At 37.7% G+C, this 22,594-nt stretch overlaps 2 protein-coding genes across 5 annotated transcripts in view; one reads left to right on the top strand and one right to left on the bottom strand.

Moving 5' to 3' along the window:
• RSPH14 (radial spoke head 14 homolog) overlaps positions 1-22,594 on the top strand; it is a 72,228-nt gene that overhangs the window by 16,861 nt on the left and 32,773 nt on the right. The window lies entirely within an intron of this gene.
• Positions 1-22,594, bottom strand: part of GNAZ (G protein subunit alpha z) — a 49,499-nt gene that overhangs the window by 10,237 nt on the left and 16,668 nt on the right. For both annotated transcript variants that reach the window (XM_002199838.7, XM_030285687.4), the window contains one exon: positions 17,576-18,852. In XM_002199838.7, coding sequence (XP_002199874.1) covers positions 17,576-18,298 — 723 coding nt within the window. In that variant the 5' untranslated portion in view covers positions 18,299-18,852. The remainder of the gene's footprint in view (positions 1-17,575; positions 18,853-22,594) is intronic.

Here is a 22,594-nt window from a genome sequence, read left to right on the forward strand (position 1 = left end):
GAAGACTAGCACAGCTCTGCAACAATTTGCTGAGTTTTGTGAAATCTACATCCATAGAGGATTTTCACTCAACTAACTGATAAAGCCATAGCTGGCCTGATTTACTGTTGGCAGTAGTCCAGACCTTTAGGGATCACATACAGCCTACATTTCTGTAATTCCAAGCAATATAAAAACATATTTATAGTTGAACGCATAAATAAGTCAATTTTATATACACAGTTCTGAGCAGGTCTCAAACTTTGCCTCCCAAAGAGAAGAATTCAAGCACAAGGGCTGTCCTTCGATGGAAAGAGTCACTATTCTGTTGCTAAGGCAGGATGAAAAGGAGATAATTAATGAATGGAGTTGTGGCCTTTCTGGAATATCTAGGGTTTACTCTTTTCTGTACTTTGATGCTCTCTGGTCCTTGGAATAGCCCTTAAGCTACTGAAATAGGGCAGAAATCTCTAAGAGAACTACACAGGAATACACAAGTGAAAAGAGAAATGGTTATCCACTCTTTCAGGCTACTGACTAACCTACTTTTGTACAGTTTATTCATAACCCAAGTTTTTGCTGATACTGTCTGTGTAAAGAAAGAATACTTTTCATTGCACATTATTTGAAATGGGCATTTTTCTAACACATTACAGGGTGGGAAAGGGTATTAATAGGGTGACTATTGCTTTCTGACAATTGTCTTAATTGAAGTAAAACAATATATTGGCTACATAAGAGGAAATTAATATTTCTTTCTAAAATGGCAGGGGAACAGACTGCAAAATCTCGTGCCTGTGAATGCCCTTTCTCTGGAGAAAATACCCATGTGATATAAAGAATGCTTATCAAATAAGTAAGTTTTCATTTCAACACACTCAAGCCCAGCTTTCAAACAAGACTCTCTGGATCTTTATGAGGGTCATTTGTAACAGTAGCATTAGAAAACAGAGAAAACCAGCAAGAATTATCATACGCATAGAATGACTCTCATATGAAGTTAAATAAACTAGTTCTTTTCAATCTGGAAAAAGAAATAGCTGAGGAAGAACATGGCAGAGCTTATAAAACCATGAATGGTATGGAAATGTTGAATAGCAGATTATTTTTTCACCATTTCTTACAATGCAAGAAGTAAGAAACATCAAATTCATTTATCTGACAGCAGACAAGTATTCCTTCCATACAGTGCATAATTAAATGTAAAACTCTGTCATGAGATGTTAGAGAATCATAATAGTAAAGTCAAAAAAGTGTAATTGGGTTCAAGAAGCAATTAAATTAAAAGGGCACTTAAACAGAGAAATCTTGATGCAATCTGCTGTTCAGTTACCTGGGAGGGTAAATTCCAGGAAATATCAGTGTATGCTTGATCTGTTCCCATAATTTTCCTAAATGTCCATTGTTGCCCACAGTCAGACACAAACTGCTGCAGGTACTGGCTGTGACCTAGTACAGCTGGTCTGTGTGTTTAGGCTGTCAGAACAGCTCATCCTTAGGGAGAAATCATTGTTTATCTCCCTGTTGGTGAAAAATTCTCCTTTATGTAACCCATGTGAAATCACTTCAGTTCCCAGGCAATTTTGCCTTTCCCATTAGTCTTGCCCAGCTTAGAAAAAGTTTGTTGCACACACTTCACCATCATTTGAAGCAGTGAGTGTTTCTCATTGAAAGGTAGGCAAAGGCTCTTGGCACTAAAGTACTGACCTCTAGTAATTTGCATTGTCCAATGCTGGAGTGTTTAAATGACAGAAAGACAGACAGACAAAGAAAGAAAGAAAGAGAGACTGGTTCACATTGGTGCTGAACCAGTTTTCACCAGAATGAGTTGGCCAGTCATTTCATTCTTCAGTAGTATCTGAACAATAAAAGCAGCCTATTATACACCAAAAAAGGTAAATGGCCCTCTATACTGAGAAATTCACTGCAGGGAAAAAAAGTCTCACAAACCCTGAGACCATTTCTCAGACTGTGGGACATGTGAAGAGAGGTGCCTCTTACCCTCACAGCTTAGGCAGCTGAAATTCTTGCAGGAGACTGGCTTCTTGTTTTATTGCAACTTTGAAGATATTTTGAGTAGGATGCTTACAGAGTTTAGCACAGCAAGAGCTCTTGTGGGAACAACAGCTGCATTCCCTTTGTAGCCTGTCCATGTCGCAAGATTAAGGTAGCAGGAGCAAGTGGGTATTTTTAGCACCCTTGCCTGTAATTCTCACAAAGTTCTTCCCATTGTGGGGGTTCTGAGGTTGCCTCCTACGAACCTGAAAGAAACAAAGGCTGAGGGGCACAAAGGTCAGTGTTCAGAGTCAAGAACGAAAAGGCAAGAGGAAGAAAGTTGAAGGGAAACTGCAAAGCAGCCTCAAGCAGAGGGCCTGAATCTGGGTCTGATCTTGGCGATTTTTGCATAAACTGAGACAAGTACTAAGAGTGCAAAACCAGCATGCTTAGCATCATGGAGAATCTTGTCTTCACTTTCAATAAATTATTTTGGTTTTAAGCAACATTACTGGGATTCAGAACAAATCAGTTTCAAGAGATAATTTCTATGAAGTTATTTCAGAGTAATTGGAGAAGAATGAAAGAAATGGTGATGTATGCTGAAAAAATGCATAAAAAATTTCTAAACTGTTGGGCTACAGAAAAAGAAGTAAAAATAATTTTGTTTGACCAGGACTGTATTTAAGAAAACCCCAAAGAACACAATGTTGTGGTCTCAGGTTATAGGAACACATTTTCTCTTCACTGAGCTGTCTCATTCAACTTGCAAGATGGACAATGTCCTGTGCCAGTCAATATTTGTCTTTAGAGTCACAACTCAATTTATAGATTCATGCTTTACTATAGACTTGCTGTTTATGAACTGCTCAAAAACCAGAATTACTGGTTTCTTCTCAAGCTTATAATTATTGTATCTGAGTATTTCATTGACTACATTTGTTTCCACAGCATGTTGTCAGATCAAGAGGTGCTGTTGAAAGGAACTTATAAATAGGGAATGAAACAATCTATACAATGAGAAATTATAGGGAAGAAACAATCCATACAATGAGAAATTATAGTTAGAAGGAACCCAGTAATTCTAGACACCCAATCTAATTTTCTAGAACATAAATTTTCAGCACATATATTAATGTATTTAACGAAGATTAATAGGTTTTTCAATATATCAGTGATATCTAGTGTACCTCTGAATAATCAGACCTACTAAAAATCAAATCACGGCATCTCAAATTAGGTTCCTTTGAGAAGAGTAAGGAAGAATGTGTACCTAAGAAAATTGTCATTTAGTAAACACATTTGGGACTAAAAAGGAACATGAACTTAATGCCAGGTTCTAGTCCAGTTTTTCAGTAGTGTTCCACTGCTTTAGCCACATTCACTTTCTGCTTTCCTGTAACCCTCTGTTCCATTCATTTCACATTTTCCTCCCTCTGCTAGAGATGATGGCAGTGTCCTGCAGTTGACATTCTTATTTATCACATGAGCCCCCATTAATCATAGAAAAACCATTGCATTCATTGAAAGAGGCATAAAATCTGTGGAAAAAACCTATCATCAATATAAAGTTGGAATCAAAATATACACAAACAAGACAGTCAAAATAAAGTTACAACAACATTCTCCCATTTACTAACTCTTGATTATTTGATTGTACCAGAGCACTTAAACTCCTCTCCACCTCATCCTTAACCCACAATGCTTCACAATTCAAACTTACTCCCAACCTCCTCACTCTTCCAGTGCTGTTTCCTCCTCTGACTTGTACATTCCAGATGAGAAACAGTGCTTATATAATTTTGTACCATTAGAGGCTGAGCAGATCTCCATAATAATGGTCTGTACCATTCATATTAGCACAGAAGTTTGCACAGTTTAAAATAATTCAAACTTGCAAAGGAATTAGGAAAAAACTCGGCACCTCTGAGACCCTGGCTGTGCCATCTGAAATATAAAGATCTTGTTAAAATAGTGAAATTCTTAATTGCTTTTATTTTATAACAATGGTTGAAAATATTTTTTCCCTGCAAATGAATAATTTTTTTTAAATCACCATACATTTGACCATTTGAAGAAAGGCAGATTTATCCTGACCCCAGGTTCCTCATGACTAGTTTAGTACAGTAAGAGTCATTTTGGTGTATTTAAGGGTCTCTCTAGATATCAGAGAAAGAATCTGAGAAAGAATCTTAGCTGTGGCTACTTCTAAATGGATACTCTTGTATTATTCTAAAATTCCTTCTCTCCTACACTGGGAAAAATTCTTGTGGTACTTTAATCCTACAATTTGCATTGCTAGAAGATAGGGCTGTGCCTTTTGTACATCCATCACCAAATTTCCCTGTTGATTGTGTGTGTGAATTTCAGTGAGACCAGGTTGTTTTTCCTTAAACTGAGGGATTCCATACATCTAACATATCACATAATTTATTTTATCTTGCCATTGAGTAATTCCAGCTGAAATTGATAGCTGAGATCAAGAGGGGTGTGAGATGTGCTGAGACTGAGTTACACAAAGAAGTGTCTCATGGGACTCTCCTGCTCTCAGGAGACAACAGAAACAGCTTTATTGGCTTATTTCAAAAACATTAACATCTCACTTGAACTGGTTCTTGTGGGATCACAAGGGGAATCACAGGAAGTGCTGGTGGAGTAATGACAAGTTGGAAAACAGAATAGAGCAACATGGAAGGAAAAAAGAGAAGCTATTTGAACGTTTGATTATTTCTGTTATTACAGAACTTTTTTTTTTAATGTTTACTAACTTTTGAAAAAAATACTAACTTTTTTAAAAATGTTTACTCCATGAGAGTAACAATGCAGTAGCCTCGGCATCCTGCCTGATGTCTTTTGTAACAAATCAGCTTCTAGTGTTGTCTCTGTAAAATAACTCCTGTCTGGTTGGAGGACTCTTAATTAATAGATCTAGGATTGAATCAAGAAAGGGACATTCTGAGAATTACTTATAGCAGAGGAAACAAAGAGGAAAACTAACCAAGTTACCAGCATTTTCAGGCTGGAAGGGATTTCATTTATTGGTAAGGCTGCTTATCACTTGTCCATTTCTCGGATTTCTTAAGTGTAGATTGATTTTCTATTCAACCCATTAAAAGGGAAAAAGCTCTTGGGTTGTGTACTGCCTTCCTATTTTCAACTTAGTGTTTAAATATTAGGTCAGAAATACTGTAATTAATTTTGTACCCAGTTATAACAGAAAATAATTTTGGTCTGGTGGCTCCTGAACCTGTCCTAAGTACAGAGAGAGAACACAAGATGCCTTCTCCTCCAACTTCTGTTTTCCACTGCATTCATTTCAAGTCCCTCTTCAGGTTTCCATGGAAATAGCATAGAAGTGTGCTTATATTCTTGGCATTAAAATATTCATAAAAAGGGATAAAGAAATAGTTTAAATTACAGATGCTGTATTGCTGAAGCAGGCAGTCAAATTTAGGGTTCTTGTCTGTAAATGATCATGTGTGTAAGCGAATGCATTCTGGAGAGAGCAGGCCCAGAATAAATTCCTCACAGTGGTAGGAGAAGGGATAGGAGGACAAACCTGACCTGCAGAGAAGGCAGGAATGAATTACAAGATTTCCCAGAACAATGCAAAGTAAAATGCTTCTAAGATTTTGCTATTAGAAGTTGAACCCTTTCTCAAGGGAAGAGATGATTTAAGCTTACAGAATTACTTCTGTTAACGAAAAAAAGTACTGCACAACTCCAAACTATTTAATTAAATTTTGAAATCTTACTTGTATAAAGCTTCTAATTCCTTTTAGTTATTGCAAATAGAATATTTGATACAAAATTAAAATTCTACCTTTTCAAAATGGCTCTTATACATTTGAACTCCTGAGTACATTTAATGTTCTAAAATAAGTATAAAACCTCAACATTCTTTTAATCTTTGAAAATCTAACTGGAAGCAGAAAATACATTGACTTAATCTATATTTTTATTAATTAATCTTATTCAGACTAATTATTTTGGTTGTTTACTCATTACAGAGATTTAGATATTAAGCACTACTAAAATTCTAGTGGGATAACAAGAATTTATATTCTAGGAAATCTGAATTTCTGATTCAAAATATAAACTGTAGTCCTTAAAACACCATTGTATGGGCAGATTCCACTGCAGTACTTTGACCCTCAAGGAGAATGGAGTACAGTATGCAATATAAAGGCAACTTTTAAAAATTTATGAAAGCAAACAGTAAATAGATGTATAATTTAAAAGCTTGCTTTTAGAACATTTACTAGAGGTAATGTAAAGTATTTTTAAAGGATAAGTCTGTGAAAATAAACAGTTAAATATGTCAAAATACTGTCCCTTTTAATAATCAAAGTCAATAATGCTGTATTGACTTCTTTGCATGAAGTTACTCTCAAAAAAATTTGCAAATCATAAGGCAGATGACCACTGCATACCAATGAAAATCTATCCAAATGTTTATTAGTCTTCATCGATAAAATCAGCCTGACTTCTGGCATGTTTATTGGTAAATCCTTTTTTTGAAAGACATTCAAACAAGTGATATGCTAGCCTGCTAAACCAATTATCCAAGCTCTGCATACAACAAATACTCTGGGACATTTTTATGCTAAAAAAATTGTTTAAAGAAGTATCTCTTTCCAAAAACACCTTTTTTTTTATAAGCCATACACATCTGGAACTGAGAAAAGCAAGACAGACAAGGAAGATTAAGTCACTGATGCAAGCTGATAGAACAATCAATAAATAAATCCCTCATCTCCACTGCTCTAACCCAGAAAAGGAACATTATAATATGGAAAAGTTTAGGAATTGTTGTTGTAGAGTCACTGCAGATATGCTCTTTTGACTGCATCTGTAAAGCTTAATAACTATAATTTAAAGAACAATACGCCCCCTGTCATACACACTTCTGTATTATGGTGCTGCCATTCAGGCCTCAGCTCTGGGGATTGGGCTCCTGGAACAGCAATGTATGACGTAAATACCAACGCTGAATCAAGAGGAGCACATCAAAAGGAGCAGCAAGGACTTAGAGGAAGTGTTTGTCATCTGCTGAACAACGAGAGAGAACAGCAGGACATTAAACAACTATTGAAGCAAAGATCCTTTGAGGAGACATTTGGGGATTTAGACAGCAGTGGCCCAATCATTCTCTCTGGAAGGTGCATTTGTCATTATATGACACTTCCATTTTTTAAAAATTTACCTTTTGTCTCCCACCAGAAATGCCCCATGCCCTAATCAGAGCTGTATGACACAGATACCACTTTACCACTGAATTTTAAGAACAGTGGAGGTATTTTATGTCTAGGATTTATTATCATAGAAAACCTGTTGGTATCCAGCTTGCACTTTTGGATAATCATGTAATTTCTCTGTTGTTCAGAGGATAATCATCTCCATAATAGTGAAAACACTAGAATTATAAAAGCATTTGTCAAGCTGTTCCAGAAAACTCTGATCACTTCTTAATGAGCATGCCCTAGAATCCCTTGTGTAAGGCAAACTGAGAAGGCATCTTGCAAAAGCCCTCAGTGGAAAAAAGGGTTATAATTTCTCTAAAATCTTCACATTAAGTAGAACCTGCAACTAACAGAAATCATACCATCTGTAAAATCCAGATACAGAATAATTTTCAACTAAATCTCTAACTAATGACTCAGTTACCTTCCATTCAAGATACATGCTGGCTACTTTGGAGCAAAAAACCTCAAGACATGGGACAGGGATCCTAAGCAAAAATACTACTGCATAAATGTAAAAATCATATTATTAATTATCTTTCTGCCTCTAGTGCAAAATTGAAAACTAATTTATGCCATCTTTAACTTAATAAGTGGGATAAAAAATGAAAAAAAAAGAGGTTTATGGATAGGAAAGACTTCAGATACCAACTAATAAAGAGTGGAAAAATATTAGCAATCTACCAGCATGGCCTGTAAATTCAATACATAATCATGTAGGTGAGCCAAGACTTTCTTAAAACTCATCTTCTCTTTGCTGGCCAGCTGCACCTCACTTGACATTGCCCTGCTGTGTGACTGATGCCCTTTTAGCAGGAGCTGTTATTGAGCTATGTCAACTTCAAAAAGTGACATAGTGGTATTACAGATTGGGGATGAATTATTCATGAAAATAATTCTATTGATGAGGAAGAATTATTGAAAAATCAAACTGGGGAAAGCTATACTTTTTTCTTCTATATTTCTTAGCTGTACAGTGCCTCACTTCTCTCTGATATTGTACAAGAGCTTCCCTATTTGTATTGTACCTGTACACTGAGCAATACAACAAATTGCATATAAAACTGATTTCTAAATAGGAAAGTCAGCTTCATGAGTCAGAAAGCAAGATATCATCCAGGATCTATTTACCAATAATGGAAACAATTGAGAATGTGCAGTATTAATAAAGAAAATTCATACTAATAAAAATTACCAATTTCCTCACAGCAAATAATGAATGCAAAGAGCACAGAAATACAGAAGAATTAATCAGGAAAGCAAAATACAAAGAATTAAAATCTGGAGCCTGGTTTTGCTCATATTAAAAACAGTGGTAGTAATATTTTAATTCATTTTGTTGTTTGAAAACTATTATCAATAAAATGAAATCAGCATCTACAATATAATCTGCTGGAATTCTGTAAAATTTCCCAGTACTGTTTCTTCAGTAAAACAAGTATTTCAACTATTAAGCTGCATGTATTATGATATAAATATAAGGATTTTCATCATCTAGTTGTATATTTTACAGGACTCTTCGTTAAACCACTACACCCACCTAAGCCAGGAGCAGACAGTTTTCCAGGCAAGTTCTTCCCCACTGGCTCATCTTTTAGCACATGGGGACAGCCTGTCCTGCTCCTGTGCCTTTCAAATTTCCTTCTTGAAGGATGTCCAGCTTTCCTGGCCTCAGGACTGTCCCCTCAAGGGACAGCCAGTCTCCTGAACAGCCAAGTGCAAGGTGTCAGTTCTGCTGAGTCCCTCCTTGATTTCTGAGAATTGCAAACACTCACTTTGTGATTGCTGTGCCAAGACAGCCTCAAGCAGCACACCACCTACCAGCTCTCCTATTCCTTCTGCAGAGTTTCTGGCCACCCATTGCAGCACTCAGTGGTGCCAGTCATCCCTCCACATTTCTGTGAAGGCAGCTATGCCATGGTTTTCCTGCTGTGTAGTGCCTTCCAGCTCCCTGGTTTGTTGCCCATGCTGTGGGTATAGGTGTAGATGCACTTCAGTTGAGCTACTGATCCAACCACCTCTTGGGAGGAATGAGCACTATTCCTACACATGACCAGGAATCATGACATGATCAGGCTTTTCCATGATTTCTAACACATCAATAACCTTTATGTCTTTGCCAGCTGAATCAGACTTAGCTGCCAGAGAAAAATTGGTTCAGCCTCTTTCCTAAAAAAACAGAATTAAACCCCCCACTATTTCAAGACCGTGTTTATCTGACCTAACTTCCAGCCAGTTGTTCTTTGCCTTTCTCTGTTAGATTACGTATTTCTTTAAATATTGAGCATTTTTTTGGTCCTTCAGGTATTTATACATTAAGCAGGGACTTCACTTTTTTTTTAGCTCTACAAAACTAATTAACCTTTTGAAACCTTTTTAAATGCTCTAAGTCTCAGTCTGGATTGCTGGATAGCAATGACAGCCACATGCTCTGCAGAACACTGCCTCCAGGACATTTTAGGCACAGCCACAAAGCATTTACTCTTGTCAACTTAAATTTGATATTTTTTAAACAAATCTTTAACCTCCTTTGTTACCCTCTCACATTTCCAGTTCAGTTGGATTTTTTTCCTTTTTCCATATGTGGGTTGTTGAGGGGTTATTTCTTTCTTTCTTTCTAATTCCTACTTTGATTTGATCTCTGAAGAACAGCAAAGGCACTTGGCCTTCCCTCTCTTGGCACTGCCAGGAGAATGCACACTATCAGACTACACCTAGTACAGGCTTTATAAAAATTAGTGTACTCTGACAAGTCCAATGACATCCCTAATCAGCATTACCAGAGTGCTAGTGCATAAACATTGACGCCAGCAGAATTCCAACTGATCTGGGGAAATATTAATGGAAATAAGCTCATTGCTCTGTCAGAGTTGCAGAGTTGCAAAGCTCAGGCTGCTGGAAGCACTGGGAGCTTTGGCAGGACCAGGCTGAAGCCACTGTCAGCTGTGACACCCAGTGCTGTGCTGGCAGGGAAAGAGCAGAGGGAGAGAACATCAGGGTGCTGAACTGAGGGCCCAGCTGTCCTGGAGGAGGTGCAGCACATCTGACACAACCACCATGGCCTGCTACAAAATCAGTTTAGGCACGAGCTTTCTCCCCACAGCTGAGAGACTGAAGGATTCTAGCTTCTCATTTTATGCTAAATTGGCTTAAACTATTATCAAGAGTTTATTATTACTGATGGGAAATGGCTGGGAATTGGTTCCTATTAGCAAAGTAAAATATGGCCAGTCAGTAAATAACGAGAAAAAGTACAGAGAGTATGTGGACTGTGTATTTTGAAAGCATGTAGTTTCAATCAGCTTAATAATGGAAAGAAAGGACAGTATCAAGCTTAAATATCTAAAAAATAAGTGACAGGAGTTAGAGAGCTGAATTAATTGGAGTAGAGGAGTTATTCATTGTCTGCTAATTTTGAAGTATAATCAGGGGACACTGTCATTGGTTGACAAGTTAAAAGTTTAACTGAGCGTATTAATAGCTTTCAAAAAATGCATTTTGATGCTCAAAAATCTTTCCCAAGATACAGGCATACGTATTCAGTCTTGGCAGCACACAATCAAAAAAAAAAAAAAAAGGCTGAAAGCAGTAAAACTGCAGCAACAAGGGCAAATTACTAAATGTCTGCAAGTGTATAGGATCTGCTTAATGGCCAAGCTTATTTAATATCTTATTTAATGACAGAAGGGGTAACTATAGTAACAGATAACACTACATTAATACATGCCATGAACACAGGCCAGGATTAAGACAACACTATATCAGAATTATAATTAATTTCAGCTGTATGCCAAGTCACAGAGATTTTTTTAAATTCATGTATTAATTCAGTTCAGGGATTTTGCAGAATTGACAGAGAGTAGTCACTAATAATCCTTACAAAGGAAACAAGTAAAATGAGTTTCAAGTTGGGTAAGAGTTTTGCGTACACAGAATATTTTATATGCAAAAAAAACAGGAACAAAGAAAGTTATATCTGAAAAGGCTCTAGTCTAGATTCAGTGCTGCTTCAAACTACCCATGAGAATATTTCAAGGTATGGTTTGGTGATAAAATATTTGTATTTGCAAAACTCTATAGCTTATACTGACCACCGCTCACAACAGCCTATAACAAATATCTGCATTTTCTTAAGTTGTAAAGTTTCTGTCAGGGCCTAGAACAGCTCCTTTTACCAGTGCTGTCTAACTCGAGTCAGAACATGCTCAGCCAATGTTGCACTGATTGGTATAAAAGGTTATTAGGATGATTACTCTGTAAGGATAATAGTGTAAAGGCAGCAGACAAACTTAATAGTAAATTTTGAAAAAGAGAACGTGATGAATCCGGTAACCCTCCAAGAACAAGAATGCTCAGGGACCAGTCCATGGCCAATGCTGGCCTGACATGGCTGTTGGTTTAACCTGCAATCTAAATTACTGACTTGTAATCATGGAGGAAAGTTCTGAAAAATCCACCACCACCAAAACTCACTCTGAAGCTGTATTAGCAGCAAGGATCCTCCTTTGTTCCAGCATTTCTGCTTTTTTTTAAGGCTAATTGGACTCCACTACTCTCCCCAGGGCTGGCATACCACAGAGAGTTGTTACAGCTTATACACCTACAAAAATAACCCAAAGTAGCTGTTTTTCTAGACCAGGATGGAATTTTCCTTTTTTTTTATGTTGGCACATTTCTACTTTCTACTCACTGTGACTGTTAAGTAGACAGCATACAGAATTATGAGAGATGATATCGACACTTCTCTACCCACTACATGGATTCTAAGATTCTAAACTCAAACCACATTATTCTTTTTATGGCATTGGGCTTCAGTGGGATCTTGACCCCTTACAATGCAGTCAAGTGAATTTCCAAGCTACATCTATATCATCAATGTTTCTCATATGTCTTTTAAAAGTTGCTCAGTTTATTGTTAAGTTTGCATTAAAAGTTATGTATTTTCATCACAAAGAAGTAAAACTGATTGCCACTCTACTTGATATGCATTAAGTTTCAGAGAATCTAATTAACTTCTGAAGATTAAACCTCTACTTGTCAAAGAAGCATATTTTCCATAAGGCTAGGTCAGGCTTGTCACATGTGCCTCACAGCCCTAAGATTATGTGGCATTCCTTAATGTTCTAGGGATTCTTTGAGGGCAAATTTACAGCTTGCTTTTAAGGAAATTATTTACAATAGAGTCATCTAGAGAGTTGCATGTAAAGATGACAATATGGTGTCGAAGAACCTTGTATTGCTCTGGTGTATTCCTCTTCCAGCTCCTTGCTTGCTATAACCAGTTCTCCAATTTCACTTGGATCTTTCCTATACAATATATTTGAGAAGATGTTCATGGCTTTCCAACCCCATTGAGAGAGGCAGAGACACTCAGTTCCTTTTCTTCACAAACTGATTCTTTATCCTACTGATATTATCCAGTGTGTATGATCAGCTCCTCTGCCTGTCAGTGGCTGTGGCTTTCTGACTCATTACAATTCTCCCAGTGCTCCACAGGTGCCTTGTGTTCATGTGTATTAGACTGGTGGCTGTTTTAACCCTGCACTTACAGAGCAAGCTTTACTGCCTCTGCACTGATAGGCATTCCTGGAATTCAGCTGGGTTTTGTTTGGGTTTTTTTCTTTCTTCTACAGTTTGAAGAGCAGCAGTGTTACTGGATCACTGAGACTGTAGCTTAAGTTCTGTTTATTCATCTGTCAGTACCCAAGTCTTTCCACCTAAGTACTATTCTGAGCCTGATAGGAGCATTCTGCCACTCCTGATGCCTCAGTGTTTTATTTACTTTAGTGCTGTAAAGCTTGGGATTCATTTAAAAATCACAGCAAAACACCTTACCTAGTCTAGGATTTTTGAATACAGCCAGTCACAGAGACCAGAACCCGGGAGTTACATCTTCTCTCAGGCATTTGTCATGGGGGATTTTCGCCATTACCTGCTGTTACCTAAATACATCAGGAAATTCAGTCATCTAATTCAGATGTAAGTCTGACAGCTAGCCCTGGATACCAAAGCAGGCAAATACTGCCCAGTAGGTCCATTACTTCTGTGCCATGGTTTTCCAAAACAGGCAAAAATCTTTCGGGTTTTGCCCCTGTGAATTTCTTCTACTGCTCTACAGTGACAGAAATATTTATCTGTAGGTTTAAATACAGGGGTGTCTTAGGGATTAGTCTATTGACATGAAATAGATAAGCCTCACAGGAAAGCTTCCCAGGCTTTTACAATCTGATACTGGCATCTTCCTGCAAACATACAATGGCATTAGAATGAGTCTGGGTTTTGTATTCCATAGTGTGGCACATTATCATATTTATTACTTTTTTTCCCAATTAGAGGAAATAATTTAGTGAACATATAGACAGAGTTATTAGCATATAAAGTTACTGTTAGTATCTGAAGTTACATAGAATGTAAAGCTCAGGGTATGGCAACAAATCCAAAATATGAAAAATTGCTGTCCCATGTGTTCTATGTGAGAATATTCACATAAGAAGCATACACTTATAATGAACAACGTAAACAAAAATAAATCTTCAGACTTGAGAGAATATCTAGTAAAAAACCTGCAAATTGGCAGTTAACCAATAATTTCCTGTTATGTATATTGATTATTTTACTGCTGTTTACATATTTTAGAAGGCACATGCTCAGACAGATACAAGTCCTGAGGCTGGAATTGTGGTGCCTTACTATATAAAGTTAAAGTTGGGTAAGGGACTATATATATTACTTTGTTAAGTGCAAAAAGGCTAGAATATCATTTGCAGTGCTGAAAGATAACACACATGAGTACTGAAGTCATCTAGGCTTTGCTCCCACACAAACTTCACTATGAAAAGTCTTGAAATGGAAAAGCTTCATGAAAAAATGTAACAGTGTAGGTCAATTTTTTCCTAGGATTCTCAAGTGACTTATTTTGTCAGAAAAATGTTTCCTGACATGATGTTTTACCACTGGTAATAACAGGTGCTAGAAGGGCTATGGGCACACAGATCACAATTTCCCCTCTGTCCTGACTATTTGCATTGCAGAAAAAGAACTGCATGCCAGAAAGGATTTTTAATACCCTGAATTACTGAAAAAGCTGAACTGCCAGGAAAGCCAAATAAGCCCCTTAAGTATTTGGCCTCGGGGAAAAAAAAGGGAAAAAAAAAAAAAAAAGGCAGAAAAAATGTTACCAATGTTGTTTAATTGATAAAAAAATTCCTGACAGAAACAGGATTTCTGTTCAAAATTCATACAACTGACATATGACAGAAGGTTTCCCAGTTATCATTAGATAATTGAGAGGTTCGATTATGATCCCAGCAATTAGTGTTGCATGAGACCTATTCCAACCTGAACTGTTTGCTGCAGCATTCTTTTTCATTTGCATCTTCCTTTTAGAAATATACTAAAAAAATAGCCCCAAAAAACCTAAAATTTACTTGTTACCTGCAAGCAGTTTTCCTCTAACATCCACACTCATATTATTACTGAACCAGTGTCATTTTTAGACCTGTACAACCTTTACTTGGTATCTCCTGCATCACGTGAATCTCTTGTGGCTACCGACCTCAGGAATTCTCAGGCACACACTCCTGTTTAACTCAGTTCATTATGAACTTCATTATTGCACCTTTGAAATGTTTCTCAGTCTCAAAGCCTGTTGCAGGTACAGGCTGTGGAAGAAAACCAGCTGTGAAATGTACAGCAGGACAGAGCTGGACAGGTGGGGACTCCCAAAGGAACCAAGAATCCTTTCAATGGGGACAGGCAGCAGCACTGACTTCTGAGAGTACACAGTATTTAACATTCTCTAGCACACATTCATTTAAAGAGAAATTGAAATAAAGATGAGACACTTTGATATTAACGGGTAGTGCCCTCGGAAGTGCAGGATGCAACATATAAGAAGGCAAAAAAATTATTACTTGATAAGGTAACATGATCAAAGGCCAGAGATGGCATCTTAATATGTAATGAAAGGTACAATGGGTCAATCAGCTGCTAAGGACCATGAAAAACAAAAAAGTAATTTATTTGACATAGTAGAGAAGAACATCAGCATGGGATATAAAAACTTAAGGCAACCTTCTCAGAGTGCTGGTCAGGAATAATAATCATACAATAAATCAGTAGCAACCCAAAGGTATTTTACAATTTTTCAATTGTCAAAAGAAGAGGCAGCTGTTACGTGGTTGAGTCATGCTAACTAGCTATGGTGCATGGAATGATAAAGCTAAATTTATTAGATTAGGTAAGGGAAAGACCTCCCAAGATATTGTAGAAATGAAACCAGACACAGATCACATTTCCAAATAACCCTAGATAAGCAGAAAAAATGTTGTTACAGAGTGATAGAGCATACATGGTGGAGGAAAAAAGTGAACCATAATTCTTCATTTATCTTTCTCTTTAGTAAACAGCTAAATATCACATATGTTCACAAACAAGCAAAAATATTGGTTTGTCCAGGTCTACAAATTGCCAACTCAGGTGATTTTGATCCTAGGAGTGATGTTACCCATAATAAAGCATAGCAGGAGAAAGACAAAAGCCCCTGAAAAAGTCAGCCTTCCCCTTCTGTTATTTGTTTTCAGGCAGATAAATTTAACTTAGTCACTTAAAATGTCACACAAAGGAAAAGTTGTCCAGGCAGCCAATAGTTTGGGCATTATTTTTGTTCTCCTGTTCTGCTCACTGGTGTCACTACAACAATCTCACCCTCAGCAGACTTCACGACTGAGCTAAAATCAGAACCCACAGTGTGCAGAACTGGTTTTCCCCTCATTTTTTACCATATCTGTCAATCATTATTTTAACGCATCTTCAATAAAGACAGAGTTCATGCATAGCATTTCTCCACTTCTGTCAACAGGATCACAGAAGTTTTCATATTCATACAGATCATTTGCTCAATTTTCACAGTTTATAAATCAGCCAGATTCTTACATGCTCTCTCAAGCAGTAAGTTATGTTGGCAGTAGACTAGTTTTATTTAGCAGTTCTCTTCACCACAGATACTACACCAAGAAGCATTTTACATTCTGTAATTCCATCATTTGTAGGGCTGTTCTCATGAGTGGTAGTCTCAGTGTTGCAGTTTCAGTAATGTACCAATGTAGTTTCTATTGTTGGTCTTGTATAGACCGATGCTCATAAGGATTTTTCAGAGTATATGGATTTTTTGCCTTTTTAGGTAGCTATTTTTGATTTTTAAATCTGAACAGTAAGGCAGAAAAAGCAAAATTGCAAGAAACTCCTAGTCAGGGTCTAATGTTAAATACTGTACCTAATATATCTGAAAATGAGGAGAAAGAATTAGTAGCAATGCTTCTCTCATGTCAAGATGAGGTTACTAAACAAAAAAGTAGATACAGAAATCTGTTACAATAGGAAGGCACTAATGCCAAGAAAACAATCTCCAAATAATGAATGGTAAGTCTATGCACAGGACAGTGGAATGGCTCATCAGAATAGTACAGAAAAGAAAATAGAAGTGCTGTTTATAGACAGTAAAATCACTACAGAAGATAAGAATAGGGAAATACCATATATGTGATAAGCTATACCAACAAAAAAGGGGCCATCGTGCATTCCTACCTATAAACTCCCTTCTCTTAAACAGCATGTTTTGCAAGGCTGTCAAAAAAATTTTGAAGTAAAACCCCAGTGTAGCTTAATTCAGGCACTTTGAAAGTCACAGCAAATACATATTTGTGTATCTGTAAGCATTCATATATTTCCCATGGCTACTGTGTTTGTGTGCTGTGAACACCAGAAGCTTACAACATTAAAGACTATTAAATGGGAATGGCTGTTCTTTGGACAAGGCAAACTAGCCATTTAACGAGAAACAAATACAATTTTAAATATAAAAATGTCATACTAATTAAAAACATGTTTAATTAATTTTAAAAAGTAATTTAATCCCAAATTCCTATTGAAAATCCTGGAAAAAAAAGGGGGAAGAAACTGTCACTTATTAGTATTTTACCTTCGACATTTCCCAGGACCTTTGTGGTGTCCAAATGAACCATCCCTGTACACCAGGATGTCACTACTGCCTACCTTTGTAACTGGTGTTTGAAGTAACAGTTAACCATGTAAACTTTTAGCTAAAGGCACCAAAAAATTTAAAATTTGCTATCATGTGAAGAGCACCTCCATTTCCCAAAAGTACCGTTAAATAACTAACTGTTCAGTGGGGAAAATTATCCAAATAAAGGAACCATAGCTTCCAGGTTTTCCTAATGATTGGGGATTACTGATTACTGCCTTGGGAGGGAAAGAAGGAGGGGGAGATAAAAGCCCAAAAACTGATGAAGGAGAAAGGAAAAGAAGGAAAGAGAGCAAGGAGCAGAAGGTGCACTTACTGTTTGGTTATCTTCATACAGCTTCAAGTCATACCCACTCAGCTCCACACAGAAAATTATTGCTGTAACCCCCTCGAAACAGTGGATCCACTTTTTGCGTTCAGATCTCTGTCCACCCACATCCACCATTTTGAAAGTCAGCTCTTTGAAGGTGAACTTATTTTCTACAATCCCTGTGGTCATGTCCCGAGACCGCAGAATATCTTCCACCGTGGGGATGTAGTCCAGGGCCGCGATCCGTTCCAGGTCGTTCAGGTAGTAGGCAGCGTTATCCTCCAGGTGGTACTCATTGGAGCGGCAAAAACACTCCTGCACACCGGGGTCTGCCCACAGCCTCTTCATCACCCCCAGCAGCTCCGGGGTAATCTCCCCTTTGCTCTCAGCTGGGCCTGTCAGGGCAAAAAGCTGCACTGCATCATATGCTCTGTCAGGATTGTGAAATTCTATCTTGAGGGTGGCCAGAGCCCGAATGATACGTGTGAGAGAGTCAATTGCATTATAAATAATCAGAGGTTTGTATTCCTTACAGGCCTCCAAGTTAAAGCCACCGCTGTGAATGATTTTCATCTGCTTTACGATAGTACTCTTCCCAGAATTGCTGGTGCCCAGGAGGAGGAGTTTTATCTCTCTTCGTTGTCGCTGGCTTTCAGAGCGCAGGTGGCGGTCAATCCTACGGGACCGCCGCGCTGCCTCTTTCTCCTCAGAGCTTTGCCGACATCCCATGGTACAGCAGGCAGGTACAGAAGGGAAGGGTGCAGATTGGCTCACTCTGTTGACGTCTCTCAAAAAGATCTGCAGCGTCTTTCAGTTCTCGTGCCAGGTACACCCCGAATGGAATGAAGGTCGCTATCCAATACCTGATGATCCCCAATGCCTACAGCCACCTAATTGAGTCCCAGCAAGGGTGCAAACCCATGTAGGTATGCAGCCACAGAAATAGTCTCTTCAGCAGATCTCATGGCACTCCCCTTTCCAGTGCATGAACTGTGGCACATTCCTGTAAATGATGGGACACTTCCCTTTGCCACAGTTTGTCTAGAACCATCAAATACCATTTCTGTTCTGCATAATGATTTTTCTACCTTCTGTCCAAAGATAAGAAGCTGCACTTTTGCCTTCTCTGCTCTAGACTTTTCTTCTGATCGTGTTCTCTGGTTGCTGTGGTGATGCTGCAAGATAAAGCTGAAACTCTTTTCACTGGTACTGTACTTGTTTTGTTTCTCTTCCCCCACTTCTTCAGCTGATCCTGTTCAGCTCTGTAAATCTGTGCTTTCCACCTGCCAAACAATGGGAAAATAAATGAATGAGAGAGTCTGCTTCCTGCAGCAAGCCACTCACTTTTTACTCCACTTCTAGTCTTCCAAACCTTTTATTATGCCAAATGGAAAATACAGATGGAAAAAAAATGTAAAGAAAAGCAAATATCTAAAGTTATAGTAAAAGCATAGGGACAGCTGAAACTCACAGACAAAGGAAGTATGGTTTCTGAACAATAGCAAATCAAATCTCCCTTTCAGCTTTCTGTGTTTTATTATCTAAACCTACGTGAAAACAAACAGTGCTGAGCTGTGCCCCAGTTTCTCCCTCAGCAAGAGCTTATGGCAGTGCTTTTCCTGCACAGTTCTGTTCTCTCTGGTTTGTCTGAAGCAGAAAATGAAAACTCACAACCACTTTTCCTAGGCTCTCTATTTATATCAGTATCTTGTACTCAGATATCCTCCTGAGTTTTCTTTCATCTTATCTATCTCCACTGAACATTTAAATAACTAAATTAAGATTCAAAAGATGCTGATTAACTTTGCTTCATGAATTTGAGAAAGGAAGAGTTGCTGATCTTTGTAACAGCTCTTTTCTTTTTTCTCCTTGGAGAACAGCATTGTTAAACACAGTACCTGCATCTTTGCTTAATCAATAAAGAGATGCAAACTTTTTAAGCTTCTTTCCATAGCCAAGCTAAGTGGTTTTGAGCCTCCTCTCTTTCCATTTCAATACAGGAAAATTCTGAGCTACAGTAAAAGAGAACAGAGACTACATGGTGAATTTTTCATACAAGAAGCACAGGAAACACCATCCCAAGCAAGGGCAGAGAGCTTTCAGTGACTGTTAGAGCAATTATTCTTTCCCAGATTAGACTTTAAGCCTGCTAGTTGGAACTCTGCAGAAGGCAGCAGCAGGAAGCAGTTACTCTGGCAGAGGGAAAACACATTACTAACAGCTGATTGGTGATCATTTGCCTCTCTTCTAGGAAGGGCTTGCTGCTCTCACTAAGCTCTGAGCACAGTGGGCAGCAGAATCACAGATGTCACAGCTTCCTCCCCGAGTGCTGCCCTAGCACACCTCTCCTGCTGCCTGGTTACTTGTGCCTAGAGGCTCCTCAGTGAGTGTATTTGCAAACCAAAGTACATGGCACTGAGATCCTTACAGAAACTTGCAGAGTCTACTAAAGAAAACTTTCGACTACATTTTAATAAAACTAAGTCTCCCAACACCATTTTCAAAGTTGCCCTACAAGCCTTTTTAAGTTTTCCTGTTTGAACTTACCAATATTTAAATGTAGATGTGACAATAAATTAAAATACATATTAAAGAGAATGATTCCACACTACCAGGAGAGAGATAGAATGTTCCAAACAACATGTTGAGCCTCAAGCTTTTGTGAGAAAAGAAGTATAACTACAACTACTTGCAACCTCATGTAGTTAACTTTCTAACTAACCATTGTTAGAATATGGTTAGAATTATATTCTAAACTAATCTTACTCTGAGTTGTTCTAAACTATCCAGTCAGTACAGAGAGTCACCTCTCCACAGCAGTTTGAAGTGCTTGTCCCTTGTCTTTGCCTATAGGGACCACAGTGCTTGAACAGGCTGGCAAATTAAGCATCTTACATGTAAAGACATCCAAATCCTTTGCCCCAAATGCATCATGTATTTCTTTTACCTGGTCTGAAATTCTACAAGAGTCTTAATATCAGCTATATTTATCATACTTCTCTTTGTATGAGAGGACATTAGCTCGTGAAGAACAGATTAATCCGTGAAAATTTTAAAAACTAGTGTACACATTAATAGAACTGTAATTAGCACAACTTTACTTACTCTGAAGATGTGGAAAGGAAAACCCTCCCAAGTCAGGAGTTACACTTTCTTCAAATAAGTCACTTTTTCCAATAATCACCAAAAATGAAAAATTAGAATTGATGAAGCTGTTTCTTAATGAATAACTTTCTAACCAGGCAGAGAGAATGAAATTCCTGTATTAGATATCAGGGCAGATTCTTATTTTACTTATATAAAAAATCAGAGCTGCTTCCAGTAATCACACTTATTCTGACACATTTCAAACCCGTCCTCCTTTAAATCCTCATCATCACAAGCCTCATTTTGTGTCATTGATAAACCACTTGCTGAATCCTTTATGCCACTTTCTATGCACTGCAGTGATTACAGGTGAAGAATTTTGCAATAAACACACGAGGCTCCTTCTTTTTATTCTCTCAGTTCCACCCTGAACAAAAGAGGCTTGCTAGCAACGAGCAGCAAGAGGGCACAAATTCCTGCCAAAAGGCAGCAGTCTTAGGATCAATCTGGAGATTTTATGACCATATAAGACAAGCAGATCTTTTTTAAACTTGATGTTATTTGCCTCAAACACTTATGAAAAACGGTTGGGTAGAAAGACTCTCTCAGGAACAATCTTTTGCTTTCATTCAGCTCATACATTCTGTGGCATATTTCCTATTGTATATTTCTACAATACATTCAGATGCATCATTCATATTCCACAGTGTTTTACATATCAACTATTTTGTTTGCCATTCATTAATATGTTTAACACCAAAAAAAGGTAAAGTAGAATCTCACTATAGGAAAGACCAGGAGTATATAAATACACATTAGTTTTACACTCTTTCTTTTTTTTCCCCCCCGACTTCTAGTCATTCCTACTGCTTATATTGCAATGATATTTGGATATCACTGTTTCAAGTAGTAGCACAATGAGGTGATTATATTATTACTTCATAAAGCAGAGTAGTAAATTCTCTTTTAAAATAGGCACTACAGTAAAAAGGTTTTGTGTATTTGAGAAGTTTTCCCATACACAGTGAAAAAAATCTCTCATGTTCACAATCAATACTTTCTAAAATTCAGGAAACTTCACAAACTATTCCATTACTGGAGTTTACTGCCCTGGCTACATACAGATGACCTTCCTCTTACCAGGTTTACTTTTTCTTGGAATACACTCAGAAAATAAGGCAGTCTAGAATTCGTTGGATTCTTAAAATCAGATTTCATATTAAACATGTAAGTGTTTTAAGGCTTTAAGATGCTAATTAGGTAAGTGTATTTTCAGTTACTCTAGTGGAAAGCCTTATTGCTTCCTTTCACTTGCACACTTGTGTAAATTTTGTTTTTAAAAATCTTATTATTCAAATGAGTAGATTATACTGTATCTGTGTGTCTAAGAAAACATGGTTTTTTAAGTCTGATGATATAGATGGGCTATTTTGTCATCACTAGAATGAGTAGCTTTTCCCACAAGATAAGATTAACATGCCCCAAATCCTGATCTATTGCCATTATCAAAAGAGGAATGCTACCAATTCCTGGAGTAGGAAGGACACCTGAACAAAATTCTGCTCTGGTTACTATGTTAAAGTGTTGAAGTCCATTAAGCTGTTTACTGCTGCCATGTTCTGACCACTCATTTGTACCAATAAAATCAGTCATTATTGTTTGTTTCATATCTGGGGTCGCTCTTTGCCCCATCCATCACTCCTGGCTTGTGCAAACTGATCCATGTGTGTGTAATATAAACACTTACACCTTTTCCCAGCATGTTCCCAAGTTATGGCAGCAGAGAGAGAAGAGCCACAGGGAAAGAGAATGACACACCACCACAACTGAATTGTAAACACTTCCATAAGGAAAGATCCAAGCATTGTCTCTGGATTCATGAGCTGCTGACACGTCACCGTGGAACACAGAGTTACAGAACCTGCCTGGAAAGATGTT

The sequence above is a fragment of the Taeniopygia guttata genome, chromosome 15 (genome assembly GCF_048771995.1).
Source record: "Taeniopygia guttata chromosome 15, bTaeGut7.mat, whole genome shotgun sequence".
NCBI lineage: Eukaryota > Metazoa > Chordata > Aves > Passeriformes > Estrildidae > Taeniopygia > Taeniopygia guttata.